The sequence below is a fragment of the Equus asinus genome, chromosome 11 (genome assembly GCF_041296235.1).
Source record: "Equus asinus isolate D_3611 breed Donkey chromosome 11, EquAss-T2T_v2, whole genome shotgun sequence".
Classification (NCBI taxonomy): domain Eukaryota; kingdom Metazoa; phylum Chordata; class Mammalia; order Perissodactyla; family Equidae; genus Equus; species Equus asinus.
Window position 1 is genome coordinate 11,314,726 of NC_091800.1, and position 17,953 is coordinate 11,332,678.

Here is a 17,953-nt window from a genome sequence, read left to right on the forward strand (position 1 = left end):
ACTTTGCCACTTGATAGACAGCAAAACTGAGGCCTACACAGCTCATGAGTTATTTAAGGCAACAGTGCAGTTCAGGGACAACAGCTCTAGGATGAAAACCAGTCGTCTCTGAGCCCCCAGACAGAGTGCCAGGCCCATGGGTCATCTGCCACCAGTATACATAAAACAGTAAGATCAAAGAGTAATGTCGTTTCTGACCACCCGATACCATAACATTTTCAAACTCAGTCTTATCCTTCATTATGGTAGTAATTTTTTTAAATGTTTTTATTCATAAAGCATGCCAACAAATAATAGCATTTTATTAAATACATATTGTGGCTGGCATTGGTTGGGCAGTGAGTCCTGTAACTTAAGCATACAACTTCCCGAGGGAGGACAGATAGACAAGGGATAGAAATACAGATACATTTTCATTATGAATAGAATTACACAATCGTACTATTTCTGCATCTTGCCTTTTTTGTTTAACGATATCTTAACAGATATCATTCCATGATAGCACAAAAAGATTTACTTTTTTTTTACCGGCTAGCTATATCCCACTGTATGTAGGAGTTGTCCTGTATGTATGTTTGGTCTGTGATTTATCTAACTAGCCCCCCACCGCTTCCTTAAGGCAAATCCTACTTAGTAGTCATCCTGGATCAAATTTTTTTGTGCACTTGTGTAATTGTTGTGTTAAAAGGTATGTATTGTTTGATTTTTTTCTCCAATGTAGCTGATTTGTTTTTATTCTTTTTTTTTTTTTTTTTTACCTTTTCATCTCTTTTATTCCATCTAAACAATCTGTATAGTCAACTTATTGCCTTGATTTTCTGGAGTTATAGTGACATTAGTATATGATAAATAAATTTTTTCCCATTTAGAGTGGTACTTTACCAAAGACAACATACATGATTAGTATTTTTTACTATTTTATTTTAGTTTTATGTGCTCAATATACCTCTAGTTAAGGAACAGTGAGAATGGTTCTTAGGTTCCATTACGTTCCACAAATATCCATGTGTGTATGAAACAGTGTAGTGGTGGGGCTTTCACTTTGTTTTATTTTGCCAGCATATATCTTCACCACTGTTATATAGAATTTTAAAATCAGAATGTGAACTTTCCCTCTATAAAAACATCTAAATTTATCCTCTGAAGATTTTCCATGTCATGTTATATTTTTAATTTTCTTTCTTTTTTTGTGAAAACTTTGAGATATAATTCACATACCATACAATTCACCCACTGAAAGCATACAATTTGGTGGGTTTTAGTGTATATATATTTAGTATATATATATATATATATAACAGAGTTGTGCAACTGTCACCACAGTCTATTTTAGAACATTTTCATCACCCCAAAAAGAAACCTCATACTCCTTAGCTGTCACCCTCTAACACTCCCATCCCTGTCATTTAAATTTTGAAAGATATTTTGCCCTCCAAAGCAGCTTATCAATTATATTTCCACCAACAGTCCATCAAACGCCAGTTTCCTCATACCCTTCCTGTGTTATCAGAGTATTTCATCTTTATCAGCCTTGTAGATGAGAAATTATTTCTTGCTTCAGTTTGCAAGTGTTTAATCATGAATGGTGCTGACCATCTGTTCTCATGTTTCTTAGCCATTTGTGTCTCTTCTCTGTGCCCTGCTTTGTAGACCTGTTTTAAATACAAGCAAACATATTGTTGTCACTGTTTTATTGTGATCCCATCCACTGGTGCACGATACGTGGGCAGAGACCACCATGAAGTTAGTTCACCCGAATTACAGAAACAAGAGCACCCTACGAACAGGCCCCAGGCACCCAGAATCCACCCTGAGGCTCATTTCCTGGGGCTCCCAGTCATTCCCAGCAATGCCGTGTTCTTGTCTGTAGGATGACTCTGCCTTCCCCCTCTGTAGGTAAAATTATTGCTCCTCCATTTGCCTCAATTTGACTTTGTCTCAATCCATGACCCACTATTTTTTTAATGGACATTACATGGTCTTTGTCCAGTCGCCCCTGGATAAACCCATCTTGTATGTACACCTCTTACCTAGTCTATGGATCCTGGTAGCTTTTTTTCAGTAGCTAAGTCCCTGATAAAATCTCTAATGACTTCCCCTAGTTGGAGGGTCTTTGGGGAAGACTGGAGGCGTGCTGAAGCCGTTGGGCCGGAACTCCCGGGAACAGGTGTTTCCTCTTGCTGCTGCCAGGCCCGAGCCACTGTGGCCATTAGTTACCGCTCGGTTCTGTTTGCGAGGACCATAGGCTCCAGTGATCAGAGGCAGGGGAGCACTCTGACCTCCACTGTGGCCTCACTGCCAGGTCCTGGAAAGGCTTGCAGGGAATCTACTCTTCATGAGAATATTTATTAGCAAGCAGGTAAAATGCCTTTCCTCAGTGTGGTGGTACGCCCAGCGCCTTCCCAGCAGCCTGGCCCTCCGTAGACCTCGCCTGAAAGGTGTACTTGCCGCAGGTGTGACAATTACATGTATATTCAGGGGCATACCTAACCTTTGACACCCAGATGGACCATTTGTAATGCTTCCTCCTCTATACAACAAAATCATTTTCAGTATTATCTTGTAATAATCAGTCATAAGCATTATTTTCCTGACTCCCTATGTAAACAAGAAAGAAGAAATTTCATTTTAAAGATTATTCAAGTTTATTAATATTCCAATGAGCAGAGCACAGTGCCACTTCTGTGATATTTCTGCCAAACCCGCATGACCTGAATCTACTCATGAGGAATCAGCAGGCAAACTGAACTGAGAGACGTTCTACAAAATAACTGGCCTGTCATCTTTACAAGTCAGGGAAAGTCTGAGGAACTGTCCCAGACGAAAGCAGACGAAGGAGGCGGGACAGCTAAATGCAACCTGTGGTTCAGAACTGGATCCCTTTCTAGAAAAGACATTATCGGGACAGTTGGTGAGACTTCAGTGGGTCTGAGCTTTGGATGGCGCTATTGGATCAATGCTGATTTCCTGATTTTGATGACTGTGTCCCTGTTATGTAGGAGAATGTCCGTGTTGTAGGGAATAGACACTAAGGAATTTGGGGTTGATGGGACCCCGGGTCAGCCTCTTACTCTCAAATGGTTCAGGGGAAAAAGTCATTTGTACAGTAGTATTCTCGTGCTATACTTTCAATTTTCCTCTGTGATTATTTTAAAGTACAAAAATTATTTTTAAAAACCTCAACAGTAATTATAGCAATTGTTCAGAACTTAGACCAACAAAAGACTTTCTTCAGGAGGAGTATTTTTCCACCAACGTTCTTTAGAATTGCTGGCACAGGTGGCCATCAAAGGCAGAGGGCTTTTCAAGTCCGTTTGGTTATTTCTCTTAAGTTCTCTACAGACGGCACATTCTCTTACTGCCTGTGCCTGGGGTGGACAGCATCCGCCACCACACCCTCACGACACCCCGACTACACTGGCAGGTCCTGCAAACAACTTGGCCAGACTGTGGATCAGAATCCTCCATTAAAGGGTGGGACATGGGACACCGGGCCAATTGGAGCCCTAGGCCAAGAAGCCGTTGGGACAGTGTTAGGCTGCTGGGCTGGCCAGATTCTTACACACTGCTCACACAAGGCAAGGTGCCAAACGATGTCCAGGCAATCCACCAGTCATTTTACCAGGGGAAAGATGTTTGTAAACAGCACTCTTGCTATGGAACAAACTCTTTTAGAGCCAAGTGTGGCCAAGAAGCCCTTGAATCTGCCACCTCTTTAGGGTGGGACTTCTGATTAGGCTGTTTCAAATGCTCTCTAACCACCTTGGGCATATATCCCTCATCATAACTAACCCCCCTTGCGTGTAGATTACCATTAACCAGTGCATATATCTGCTCACTCAATTTTTAGGTAAATGACAATGTCTCCCCAGCTTGTAGCACAGAGCAGACAGTGTGGTGGCCCCCAGTCTTGGTGGAATGTGAGAGGTGTGTGTGCCCCTCAACATCTGTGTGTGTGTGTACAGTCAACTCCATCTGACCTAAGCAGAGTAGATTGTCAAGGTGTTACTCTCCTTCCTGGAAGCAGTTTGCGGTTGAGGAAGCGATCTGTAAGACGAAAGCCGTCAGTCTTTCCCGCAGCCCTGGGCGGGCAGACCCTCAGGTAGCGGAGCAGTTGCAGGAGCCGCGGGCTGCTGTCATCGCCTCAGCCCCTGCTGGCGCCTGGGAAGCAAACCAGGACTGTGAGGGGAGGCGTGCCTGTGCAGAGGGGTGCTGAGTGGTCCCTGTCCCCCGCCAGAGAGAATGGTGTTGGTGAAGACTCGGTCACCTAAAAGGAAACCCCGGCACTTTCTCTGAGAATATCCTGTTGGCATTTCAGCCTGGAGAGAACCACTTCAGTGTTGGACCCCTGCCCCCATCCTCTCTCCAGCTGCCAGGCCTGCCCAGGTCTCAGCCTTGATGGGCCTAAGAGCCACTGTGGACCTTGTGAAAAGTTTACGTCCTGAGCTCCTGCCCCAGGGCTCTGATCCACCCAGGGCGTGCCTAGGAGTATGCATTTTTAACAAACGCCTGAGATTTTTGATGCCTGCAGTCCATGGACCCTCAGAGAAGCCTGCTCTAGTGGCAGGGACACGGGGCTTGTGGTCAGAAAGCCCGAATCTGCCTTCGAGGCTCTTTCTCCACATACCGGATGACCTTGGGCAAGTCCCCGGGGCTCCCTGGGGCTCAGGTTTCACCTCAGCATCCATGTGAGGATCAGATGCAGGAAGAGCCAGATACTTCACAAACTGTGAAGCGCTGCTAAAGTAAGCGACTCTTGCCCTGGTCATCACGTTAACCTTGAGGATCTAGCAACGGGTGTTAAAGACGCTCAGCTTCAGACCTTTCGGTGCCTCCTAAGTGATTTTTTTTTTTTTTAAAGGATGCGTTTTTTTTTTTTTTTCTTTAAAGATTTTATTTATTTTTTCCTTTTTCTCCCCAAAGCCCCCCGGTACATAGTTGTGTATTCTTCGTTGTGGGTTCCTCTAGTTGTAGGCATGTAGGACGCTGCCTCAGCGTAGTCCGACGAGCAGTGCCATGTCCGCGCCCAGGATTCGAACCGACGAAACACTGGGCTGCCTGCAGCGGAGCGCGCGAACTTAACCACTCGGCCACGGGGCCAGCCCCCCTCCTAAGTGATTTTTGAAAGATGTTGTTCTCTCCCCCAGCCTTCAACACAGCCAAGTGTGAGAAGCTACAGAAGGAGAAGGAGGACCTGGAGAGGCGCTTTGAGGACGAGGTGAGGAAGCTGGGCTGGCAGCAGCAGGCCGAGCTCCAGGACCTGGAGGAGCGGCTGCAGCTGCAGTTCGAGGCTGAGATGGCACGCCTGCAGGAGGAGCACCGCGCCCAGCTGCTGAGGATCAGGTGTCAGCACCAGGAGCAGGTCAGTCTGTGGCTCTGGGCCGGGTCTCTGCTGTTGGGAGATGCAGGTGGAAGGCAGAGGGGAGCCAGCGCCACTTAGCCAGAAGTCCTGTTCAGTAGGTGAGCTTTCTTGAAGTTCACTCTCCGACCTCATTTCTTCCTGCTGTCCCCTCCCTTCCTCTCCTTCGGCCACTCTCCCCTCCCTCCCTCATCCTTCCAAGCATGCTCCCATCTTGGGACTTTTGCACTTGCTGTGCCCTCTGCCTGGAATGCTCCCCCTCTAGACACTCCATGGCTCCCTGTCTTCCTCCCTTCCAGACTTTTCTCAAGTCCCTTTCTCAGTGAGGTCCTTCCTTATCTAAAACTACAAGTCCTCCTGCACCGCTGCTTCCCCCCGTCCCCCTCCCTGCTTCAGTGTTTCCTCAGCACTGGTTGCTGTCTAGCACATTGTGCCTTTTACCTGTGTGCCTTATTTATCACCTGCATATTCCATGAGGGCAGAGATAATGGCAAGCAAACATGTATCTAGCGCTGGGGTGCACCAGGCACTGCTCTGAACTCTTTCCATAAACGACGTCCTGTAATCCTCACGATAACCCTGCAAGGTAGGTGCCATGATTGTCCCCATTTTACAGGTGAAGAAAACAAGACTCGAAGGTTAAGTAACCTGCCAGAGTTCACAGCGCCGGTCATGGAACAGCCAGGGTTGAACCCCGCCTGGCTCCAGCCTCCATGGGCTCAAGCACTAAATGAGAGTTGTCGGCCGGGGTTACGGCTGGGCCCCTGGCATCTGACCGTGCCTGCACAGCAGAGGCCTCAGTACGGTTTTGCCGAATGAAAGAGTGAATGACAGTGGCTAACTGTAGCCCGGGGTCTTACTAGAGAGAGTATTCATCCAGGAATAACTAGAGAGTGATTCCCGGGAGCCTGTCAGTATGAAAGCGGGAGGCAGCCGGACGAGCCCGTGCCCACGGCCGGCTGCCTTGTCCGTTAACTGCTAGTGCTGACGGGAGGCAGGCGCTTAGGACAAGCAGCCAGCTCTGCTTCCATCAGAACTAGTTCTGCTCCTGTCGTCTCTCTTCTAAGTCCCCAAGGCTCTGATGTCTTAATTCCCACCTTTTAATTGGTGTGTTATTTCACAAGTCTGCTTATGATATTCCTGCGGTACAGTGACCTTTGTGAAGAGCCCTCTTTAAATCTCAGGCTGGTGCTGAGGGGCCCTCCGTCACCAGGGACGTTTGGGCTGCCCGCCTCAGGCTGCTTCCAAACAGATAGCCTGGATGGTGATGGTCCCCAGAGGCTTGTGCATCAGAGGGGCACATGAGGAATTGCAAATAGTAAGGCTGTCGTTGTAATTAAAAATCTATCTGACAGCACTTTGTTCCATTCAGCATCTAGGTTAGTCATCCTCCTTTTCTCGAGGTCCGTGGAAACCAGACACAGCTGCCTGCTTGAGGTGGTTTAGACTTAGAGACCAGGAAACAGAATAGGTTACAGCTCAAGTTACCTGCTGGTGGTAAAATTAGACACTGAACCCCCAGCATCTTGCCTCCTGAGCTCACGGCACGTCACTCCTGAAAGTGGACTTTTGCACCTGCTGCTGTCTGTAGTCTTACCTATTTCTTGGCCCTTGGTATATCTCAAACCTGGTACAATTATCAGTTTGTTCTGTGCCTCTGTATCCCTGGACTATTCGTTCCCACCTTTACACAGAGAACGTATTTGTACCCATGTTCACTGAGACTTCTGGTCCAAAGTTCTGGGTTGGTTGAGCAGATACCAAGAGGTGGGGAGGGAGGGCAGGAGGTGGTTATTAGGCAGGAGAACGTGTTTTGAGGGAGCCCTCTGAAGGAAGGCTCACGTGGGGAGTGCCATGTATGGAAACCATGGAGCCGAGGCCACTGCTGAGCGGAGCCGTCCGCCAGTGCAGCGCGGCCCAGGCAGAACGCCTCTCTGAGCTTGGTGGGTGCAGACGCACGTGCCAGGAGATGTGCACTCACCCCACCTCTAACTGGGAACTCAGCAGCCTTCCAGAGATTTTGTACCAGGGGAGACTGAAAGGGAAGGACTGTTCTGCTTGAGAACGAGTTACACGAGCTCCCCGTGTGTATTTAAAAAGTGCTCTGTCTTAGGACAGCTGAGTTCTGTTCTTCTTGAGCCTTTATGACAACTAAAGCGATTTATTCCTTTATTCATTCACCTATGCAAAGAATTATTTAGTGATGCCCACTGCACGGAAGCCATCATGATAGAGTACAGCAAGAGATACCAAGATTTGTCAGACGTGGACTTGCTTGCTCACAGCCTCAGGTTACAGACCAGGCGAAGTTTTGAGACATATGCCCAGGAAACCATGACACTGGGTGAGAAAGAGAGATGACGAGTTTAGGAATTGAGAGTTTACTTCGAGCTGGGAGGATAAGGGAAAGCTTCATGGAAGAAGCAGCATGTGCATGCTTTCTATCTGAGTAAGCCTTGCCTATAGAAACCCATTGGTTTCGGGGGGATGGATGATTTAAATCTATGAATTATTCAGGCCTCTGATTCCGCTCCTGCTGCTGAGTGTTGGCTGTTGTCCTGAACGGCGTCTTCTCCAGCAGAGAGCGTGCAGGCGGTGAGGCAGAAGACGAAGTGTGCATCAGTCCAGTGTTTTCGTTTCCAGAGAGAACAGACGCTCGTTTGTTTCGTGCAGCAGAAGACCGAAGGTGTGACGGCGGCAGAGGTCGGAGTGGTCCGTGGTTTCAGTTAGCTGTGCTGGACTCTCCCCACTCGGGGTTTCCTCAGCACGGACAGTTGCATTTGGCAGTGCTAACTCCACAGATAGTGGCGTCTCGTCCTTCTGGAGCTTTAAAAACTGAGTTAACCCATCTCGCCTGTCCGCACACCCCAGTGCCCACAGCCGGCGGTGGGGGGCTGCTTCGGGCTGACACGCAGGATTTTCTGAGGCTTCGCTGAAACTGGGAGCTCACTTGCTCAGCGGGCTGGCCTCTGACTTTACTGCAGGGTCTCCCTTGGGACAGATCCAGCTGTCCGCTCACCTGAGGGGCACAACTGTCTCTCTGGCCACAAACGGGAAATCACTTGGGGAACTTCTAGCAAAACACCCCTTCTCGTCCTCACCCCACACTAATTGAATCAGAGTCGCTGAGTGGGACCTGGTGTCAAGGGTTTGTCAAGGATCCCCAGGGCCTAGGATGCAGGTGTCCTGGGGAGCAGGGACTCGTTCCTCAGTCCTGCAGACTCCAGGGGCTGAGCCGGGGCGTGGCCTTGCCTCTTGGCTTTCTTCAGTGACTTTAAAGATAGGGTATGGCTTTGTTTCTAAAGTATGATTATAAAAGTGTTTAATCAAATCAGCCCTCATTCTATAGCTAGCTACACATTAATAGAAACCAAATTGCCATAGCTTCCGTATGTCACAGCACACAAAACAGATTTTCACTGTAAACACGTGCTTTTCCATTTTGGCCCCAAACATAGTTTCTCCTTGGCCCAGCTTCCAGTCCTCCTTTCTGGGCTGCCTTTGGCTGGTCCTCGAAGATACGTGGCATAGCGCTCAGGCTGTGGAGTTGGCATTTGCTTTGTCTCATATTCAGGATGTACTGTCCACCCTTTCCTAAGGGAATCATCCTCAGCTTCATCAGAATGGACAGAGGCCACTTCCTCTGTCATCTTCATTATGTCCCTTTAGTCTTCCTGCACAGCAGGCCCACAGCTGCCATCAGCACTCTGTCTAATCAAATAGAATGAGTTCCCGAGGGGCCCTTGGTCTTCCAGCACCAGAGCCCCCAGCCGTCACTGCCCAGAGCAGCCACACACTGGCAGGAGGCAGTGCAGGGAAGAGGCTGCAGAAAGGGCAAAAGGCACAGCCTGGAATGGGGTGAAGTCAGACTAGGAGCTCTGGCATGGCTGGCCGCAGCTCTGAGTCGACACCAGGATAGAAGGGAAGGAGGTCCTCATTCTCTGGAAAGGAAAGTCATTGCGAGAGCCCTGGAGACAGCAAACATGGGCGGGCTCCCTCTGTCTCGTCAGATGGGAATACATGTCTGGGATGCGGGTAAATGGGAGTTTAATCTGGTTTGGGTTTAATGAGTAAAGCCGAAACAATATAAAGCACATGCTTCTTCCTTCTAAATGTATGTATGTTGTCTGTAAGTGAATTGCCAAAGCCTCAGATAATTGCATTTTGCAAATGGCTAAATGGAGTAAACCCCGCATCTCTATTCTTACCCATCTGAGAGGGTTGTTCTCCCACCCTTTGCTCTGCTATAAATCAGCCCAGCTGGACAGCAAGCAGCTGCGTGCATGGGGCCTGCCACCGGGAGCAGCTGCTTCTCCATGTGATAAAGACTAGTGATTTGATGGGCGCACTGACAGACTCCTCCATGGCACAGCCCGGAACTCTGTCTTCCTGGGGGAGGGAGGACAGTGGTCCAGCAGCGGTCTTAGGGCACCCCCCCTCGCCAGTGTTCTAAAAGGGGGAGAAGGATGCTTCACCTGGTGTAAGCTTGCTATGCCCTGATGATGGTTTAGTGCCTTTTGCCTCTGATTTGATGATCTACAATGCCTACAGTGATCTTGTGTTTTCCTTGGGTCAGCTTGTCTGCATCTCTTCAAATGCCTGCAGAAGGTTTCAAGGTCTGCTCAGGCTGAGAGTTCTTACTGGCTACTTCGGAACATGAGCCCATGCTCTAGAAAGAAGCCAAGAGCCATGGGAGGAGAAATCATGGGGATTAATACTATGATAGGAAAGAGGATCCCTTCCTCATAGAGGGAACATGCTTTAAAAACCATGAAGATGTAAAGAAAGCTAGATTACTAAAGAACAAGGACTATTGTGCCCAAATTTTGGCTTATTGGCTCTCATTGGTTTCCTTCAAAATATGCTGGGTGTTCCTTTCAGTGCGTGTGGGCTTTCAGAGTTAGGGAACCCGTATTTCCTTCATGAAGTCACCTCTGAGAGGCTGTAACATAGATCATGCCCTTACATCATCCTAAATATGCTGCACGTGGTATTTCATCACCACTAAATCAAAGACCTGCCTTCCAGCAACCCAGAAGGGCGTCCGTTCAGCCCCAAATAGAATGCAGTATTGCCCATCAGCCACATCCACCTCCGGGGACACATGGGACACTTCTGGAACTTAGTCCTTCCATTCATCTCTCTTTTCTGAAACCCATGGCAATTTGTGTAAGAGCCCAATATATTAGCATCGTACCAAGGACTGATGAAAGATTTTTCTTTATACTAAACTGGGTAATGTACCTCCAAATAATGTGTGGGTACTTGTTTCTACATATAGTGTGCTATGGGCTTAACTGACATCAGTAATGGAGCAGAAAGAAAAGATATTTCCTTTTTTTTTTTTTACAAGTGATTTATTTTTCCAAGAGACTGGAAGGCTTTGGCCCAAAATTCCATAAAAACCTCATGTAAACAGGAATTGGACAATTAAATATTGTGGTGATCAGCCTTTCTCCTAGTGGATTTGTAGCTCTGAGCCTCAAGTAAAATACTGTTTAATCAAGAATGGCCAGCGAATAAAAGGGAACACTTACAGACCGTGTCCGTTTTCATATTGTAACGTGGCTGTCCTAACCTTGCGGAGCTCAGGGCTGTTTTTGCCAGTGATATTTCTGTTTTAGTGTGTGAAGGTCTCGTTTACTGTAGGAGAGAGAAGTCAGGCAAATTTTCCCTTGCAATTATAGTGTCCAGAATGGGAATCTATCCCCATTTTAAAATAAAAATACTCCTGTGCACCCACTTCATGAGTGGGCTTCCTTTCACCTGGAGATCCCTCCCCCTTTCAGGTCAAAGGTTGGCCTGAGAATTATCCCCAGAGACCCGAGGGACCCTAAGAGGTCTCCAGCTCCAAGCAATACGTTCTTAACTAGCCCACCAAGGAGCTGTAGGACCTGGGCACCTTTTCTGGTTGTGTTTTTCACATGCCAGGTCTTAACACATCAGTAGGTCGTGAAATAAATTTACTGGTTTGTAATTACCATTTTGAGAAAACAAAGTAAGATAGAATAAAAATTTAAAAACCAGATTATTGCAAGTAGCAAGGGAAAGTATTGTTCTGTGACACTTGGGTTTCATGTGGTGTGTCCTATGTTACAGTGTTCAATGGTGTTTTTTTACAGTGGGTCGCTAACAAAGAACTTGGAAAAATAGTGTTCTGATTTGCTGTCCTAGGGAGAGGGGGTTTTATGGAGTTCCTCCTATAAGTCATACATTTGCAGTTAAAGCAACAGCTACAACAACCATAACGAAAACAGTAAACATGGTAGGTGTATAGGGGGCAGAGGGCAGGATGTGAGAAAATAAAAAATCCTGGACGGGCTGCACTGCTTGTGATTAAACTCCCAGAAATGTCCCTTCAGCCACAGAAAGAGCAGCCCTCCACAGGAGCAGCTCCACGTGGCCCGGGCGGGAGGTCCAGTTGTAATCTGGAGGGCAAGCTGAGGTTTAGGAAGTGGATGTGGTGCACACAGCGGGTGTGGTGGGAGTGCATACGGCTCTGCCGGCCTGCCTGGTATTGGTGAGAGGATCCCAAGGTGCTGGTTACGGGTCTTGCTGGGGGTGGCAGCAGTGGTGTGTTTGAGAGAGCTTTGCCTTTAGAGTCAGACAGACCTGAGCTGACTGCTGGTTCTGCAATTTACTAGCCCTTGGGCAAAACATTTCAGACTTCTCTAAGCCTTGGTTTCCTCATCTGTAAAATGGGCATAGAAATATCTGCTTCGTAATATTACCGTGAGGATTAAGTGGAGTCCCTGATAGCAGGGACTTAAATGCTAGTTCCCTCCATTTACCTTCCGTACGTGGCTCTCACCTGCCCCTGGGAAACAGAGAGAACATGCCATCTAGTAGGGAGGACCCTCTTCTTTTCCTTCTCCATCATTACCTCATGGAGTGATCGGTGCAAGGGGGAGGAATGGAGTGGGAAGGGGATAGCCCAAAAGCCAGGCCCAGGACTGTGAAGAGGTGGCCTAGGCAGCCATCCCCCACTGGGAGCTGATGTCCTCTTGTGAGAGCCACGCAGTGACTGTGACTTCCCCCGACTCCAAGGGCTGCCATGTCACCACCAAATCCTGGCTCTCCTGCTTCAGCACAAGGCTGAGGGCAGCTGTCATCTCAGTAGAATGGCTTGTCCTTGATGTTTTGGGCCACTGACCTTTCTACTCATTGAATTCCACCTCTGCTCTTCAAGCAGCGAGGATGTTGCAGCCCCACGTTCCCCAGCTCGCTGTGTAACTATGACTGTGATCTCCTCAGGTAGAAGATATCACCGCCAGCCATGAGGCTACTCTCCTGGAGATGGAAAGTAACCACACAGTTGCCATCGCGATCCTGCAGGACGACCACGACCACAAAGTCCAAGGTAGCTGCCAGCCTTGAGGAGTGCAGTTGGCAGGGCGGGCCGTGCCAGCCGAGCCTTTCCTGCTGCAGAAGCAAGGGGCCCTTCCTTCCTCTCTTGATCCTCTTTCCTTTCTTCCTCCCTTTCCTTCCTGGTGTGTCCTTGTGTTACTACCTCTGGAAAGAAGAGAGAGAAGTCCAGGCAACTACTTCTTCCTGTGAAGCAGTTGCTCTCAACCTTGTCTGGATGTTGGAATCCCTGGGGAGCTGTCACAGGAGACGGACGCCAGCCTAGGTCCATCCGGGGCTCTGATGTAGCGGTCTGGGGTGCAGCCTGGGCAGCAAGATTTTTTAAAGCTCTTGAGGTGGTTCTCACGGGTAGCCAAGCTTGAGAACCACTATTCCAAAGTAGACATGGAAATCCTCAGCTTTATTTTGTTTTGTGCCCTTATAAAATTAAATGGCAAAGATGTGGACCCATTTGCCCCGTATCTGTGGTACTCTCAGGGCCACAGCAGCGTCTGAGTGGATCTGGGTCTCCACATCTTGCACCCATAGGCCCCCTTCACCATAGGCTTGAGTTGAGTCTCCGGATCTTTCTTTTCACATTTTTTTGTAACTTTGAATTATCTTTTGATACTTAGGGTTTTACGTGGGTCATAAGAACATCAGCAACAATGTTTACAAAGTATTACTAAGATTTTTAACTTTGTGAAAGAAGCTTTTTGCACTTTTAACATGCATTTACATTAATATATATAATTTATTTTTTAATTTCCCCTCCCCTCACTTTTCCCCCCCAGTCAGCTGGTCATTAAAGTACATTAAAAGCGATGAAATTCAACAATAGGTTAGTAAATTTTAAAACTTTGAGAATTAACATCAGAGTTTTTTATTATTTTTTAAATGTTCTGTGTAAACAACAAAGCCCACTGTGAGGTAATCAATACTCACGTTGGTGCCTCCCTCAGGCACCAACCCCCCGACCTCTGGGAACTATTAGTATATGAAAAAGTGCAAGCTGGAGGCAAAAGAGAGTAATTTGCTGAGAACTAGTTAAATGTGTTCCCTCTGTCTCACACTTGGAAGACCAGTTCTCATCCTTGGCTGCACGTTGGAACCACGTAGGGAGTTTTTAAAAAGATACTGATGTATAGATCTGACCACAGAGATTCTAATTGAGTTGCTCTGGGGTGCCGCTCAGGCATCAGGACTTTTTAAAGCTCACCAAGTGATTCTCATATGCAGCAAAATTTGAGAACCATTGTCTTAGAGCACAGTGTTAAGCGTGGGACAGTGTCATGACCTTAAAATAATGAAATACATTATGGGTACATAGAACTTACCAATGGTTTATACCACCTCCACAACAGATACTGACTTTTCTCTTCTCTTGGGGTGTCAGGATCGTCTGAGAATGTCCGGAAGCCTATCACTGCGCTGGAGGACAATGGTCTCTGGATGGGAAACGTGAATGGAAATGGTGCAATGCGCCACAGTGTTGCCTTTTGTTTCTGGACATTCATATAAATAGACCTGGTAGATTTTTCTGACCAATGAAGTCTTGTTTAGACGCCACATCCAAAGCCTTTGCATTATATATAATGTCAAGACAACGGAGGCGTATGTAATGGCACCTAAAAAATTCATTATTTTGGTCAGGACAATGTCCTAGATGACTATGAAAACTAATCATTTAGACAAAGGGAGGTAGACCAGAAGGCCACCTTGTTTTATGTCAATGAAACCAGCACAAACTTTTGTTTTCCAAATTTAAAGTTCAGCTGTAACAACTGGATTTCTTGGAGACTTTCACCATCATTAGTTAAAAGATTTGGATCGATGGAAACCACAAAGTTTTTCCTAATTGCAACTCATGCCAGCCAGAATGATAATTGTTGGTCTCCAGTACTCTTCTGCTGTAAGCGTATGATCCAGGCTTATTAATGAGACCTCTCCTCCCTCCAGTTCTAACAGGAAAACAAATTGCTTGTGTAGCCGGAATGAGATGGGCTTCACCCGGCTAATAAGACTGTTCCCATCTGGAGGAAAATAGAATCCATTTACTTAATAACTCTTACGTGACATCTCTTTTTCCCTAACTTGCAAATTATTATCGGAATGACACTTTTCACAGAACAGAATTGTTCCAAACTCTCTGAGAGGACTAGTCCAATTAGTCCTTCCCTCTGTCTGAGTATCTTAACATCAAATCTTTGCTCAAAGGTCTGTGGTTTACAGTGTGGCCCAGAGGCCACCAAGGTGTCCTTGCAGACATAGCGCTGGTCCCCTTCACCCGTCCATTCTCCAGCAAGCCTGGCTGGCAAGACAGCTGCTCGCAGCTCCATTCCTTGGGAAGCTCCCTTCTTCAGCTGCTTTGTGGTGGAAAAGAAGAGTGATCCTGGGAGGGGAAGAAAATGGAGATTTCACGTTGATTCCCAGTTGTTTTACCATTAGGAACAGTTGGCGAGTCAGTGAATTCTGTGAATGGAGAGTCCGACTTGCCAGGGTAGTGGAAGAGCAGGGAATAGAAATTGTACGTGTGTGTGTGTGTACTCTTGTGTTCTCTTTGCTTCCCTCCTGCATTTCTTTCCTCTTTCCTTCTTTTTTTCTCCCTTTCTCCTGTTTCTTTCCTCTTTCTTTCTCTCTCTTGTAAATAACATCACATACAATTTCAGACTAATGGAGAAGTCCCTTTAGGGTTCAGTTTTTGTATACTAGTGTCCCTTATTTACCTAAGTCCCTAATCTTAGTCTTGCAAAAGAATCTTGTTTGATCCTTTTCAAAAGAAAGACCGACTTAACAATTTGATGTCTTCTCTCCAGAACTGATGTCTACCCACGAGCTTGAAAAGAAAGAATTGGAAGAAAATTTTGAAAAGTTGCGGCTATCATTACAGGTTAATATTTCTTTAACTCTAATATCGGGATAACGGCAACATCAATATTCCCGTCCGCAAGCATTTATGCAGCACCTACTATGTACTGGATCCTGTCCTAAGCATGAGAACATAGAGGTAAAGAAGACATCCTCCCTGCCCTTAAAGCATTTACTGTCTACTCAGAGAGCTGTGACGCAAACAGTGTCAAACAACCACAAGGTGACACATACTTGCACCAAACGAATAATACCATTAGTGAGTGCCACAGGAGTTCCGAGAGATTGCCCTGCATTTGCTGTGGTCAGAGGAGTAACTGGGCTGTGTTTGAGGAAAGGGGAGGACTCGAGAAGGAGAGAATTCTAGGCAAATTGGATGTTCTAAGGTGAGAAGGGCAGAAGTCATAGGACATGTTCTGGGAATTATAGAAGGGGCTTTAATCACCCAGAGTGGAGTGAGATGAAAAGACCCTCTCTGCCTCCCACTGCCAACCTACAGGAAACATGGGGCTCAGATGCCAGGGGCACTGCCAGGCTCCTTCTGACCTCTAAGGGGAGAAGGAAGGGTCTCCCAGACCACCTATGTCTCCTCCTGCCTTCCGAGACCCAAGCCAACTGCTTCTGTGAGAAGATGTTGACCACCCCAGCGCTAGGGAGAAGCTGCCTGGACAGCTGGGCCGAGGTTGGTGGCCCTGCTTCCATTCTCAGCTGCAGGCATCCCAATTGGAGCAAGATTGTGTGTTAGATATTAGGGACACTCACATCTGGAAATTGTGGATGACAGTAGCAGTGGTTGTCCATTGATTACCATAACGATAATACAAAGGCAGGACTTTCACTTCTTCGGTGGCTCACTTTCCCCTGGCGGTGTTTGTTGCACACAGCCTGCCCTGCCAAGAAAAGAATCCAGGATTATGTAGATAGTCAGTATCACAGCTATTGAGTGTCCTCTTCAAAAATTTTTAAGTGAGAAACTGCCTGTGGTGAGCCCGCCACCAATCCATCGATCTGTCAGTATTTCAATGGGCCTGCAATATGCCTGTGCGGGCCTCACGCGGCTTACCCTCAGCAAATTAACCCCAAGCTTCCTTCCTCGTGCATCCCATATCCTAAACCATCAGATGCACTGTCCTTAAAGAACACAAACCAGGGAAGTGACAGCCATGATGTAACAAAAACTCCATCCAGTCCAAAACCAGAAGAAGTGAGCGTTTTGTGAGTCTTCACTCTGCCACTAACATCCAACAGTCATGAATCGCATGCATTTAGTTGTAACTCTCCACGGGCAGAATCCGTCTGGGCTGGAGATGGTGTGGTGTGAGGAGGGCGGCGGTGCTCAGGCCGACCCCCCCGGGCTACTGGCAGCTAGAGAAACAGGTTTAGTGCTAAGAAATTCGAGCTTTGGGCTTAAGTCCCCACCTCCTCTTCTAGCTTCAGAACCTTGGACAGTACACAGCTCTGTAAACCTTAGTTTACTCATCTGTAAAATGGGAATGACACTGGTACCTTCCTCACGGTGCGAGCAGATTGACAAAATGCTGGGTCTAAACTGTGTAGCACTAAGTTGGCTTGTGGTGAGTGCTAATAAGCAGCAGCTATTGCTATTATGATAGTTTCAACATTGTTACATTTATTATTATTATCAGCATCATTATCATCCTGCCCTTGGTTAACTCCTGAGTGGCCCAGGCTAGGCCAGGTTGCCAGCTGGGTCTTGGTCCCTCTTCCCTTGACATAAAGGAGCCCAACCCAAGTTGAAAAACAGCCTGTCCTGTCTGATTGCTGAGGCGCCATCGTGTGCCTGTGGATCTGTTTCGAGTAATGGTGAATAAGGCAGAAAAATCAGTATGGGATGCTTTAGATCCATCCTAGGCGGTATTCACCTGGTGAGTTTTTGTTGTTTTGTTTTGTAATGGAGAAAGAGAGGCTTGAAAGAAATGCTTCCTCTGACAACGCTGACGAGGTTTGGTGTAGGAGGCCTGTAGCAATATAGTCATTTTTATTGTCACGTTCTAGAAGGTGATGGCAGCGGTGCAGGGCACGTGTGCTGGGCCCAGCTGGGGTTGCCCTGGGCTGTGATTTACAGGTACCCGCTCATGTGCATACAAACTCCCAATGACAACTATATTGCCCTAACACACTAGCGTTTGCATTTAATGGCACTGTGGGGGCTTTTACTTATTAAAAATGAAATGAAAGGAACTGGAAACAAAAAGAAAAAAAGAAGAAAGAAAAGGAAGCTGCCAAGGATGGTGGGCAAAACAGGGGCCCCCTCCATGATGAAAGCAGTCAGGCCATCACTTCATACATGACAGTGCTATTATGTAGAATTATATAATTTACAGTACCCAGCGCTAGTATTTGGTGAGATAAGGCTATTTC

At 47.1% G+C, this 17,953-nt stretch overlaps 1 protein-coding gene across 4 annotated transcripts in view; it reads left to right on the forward strand.

Annotated features, from left to right (window-relative positions):
- Positions 1-17,953, forward strand: part of MTUS2 (microtubule associated scaffold protein 2) — a 560,716-nt gene that overhangs the window by 532,757 nt on the left and 10,006 nt on the right. For 3 of the 4 annotated variants that reach the window (XM_014843838.3, XM_014843839.3, XM_014843840.3), the window contains 3 exons: positions 5,148-5,362; positions 12,614-12,719; positions 15,520-15,593. In XM_014843838.3, coding sequence (XP_014699324.3) covers positions 5,148-5,362; positions 12,614-12,719; positions 15,520-15,593 — 395 coding nt within the window. The remainder of the gene's footprint in view (positions 1-5,147; positions 5,363-12,613; positions 12,720-15,519; positions 15,594-17,953) is intronic. The other variant, XM_070520454.1, reaches the window with a different exon arrangement.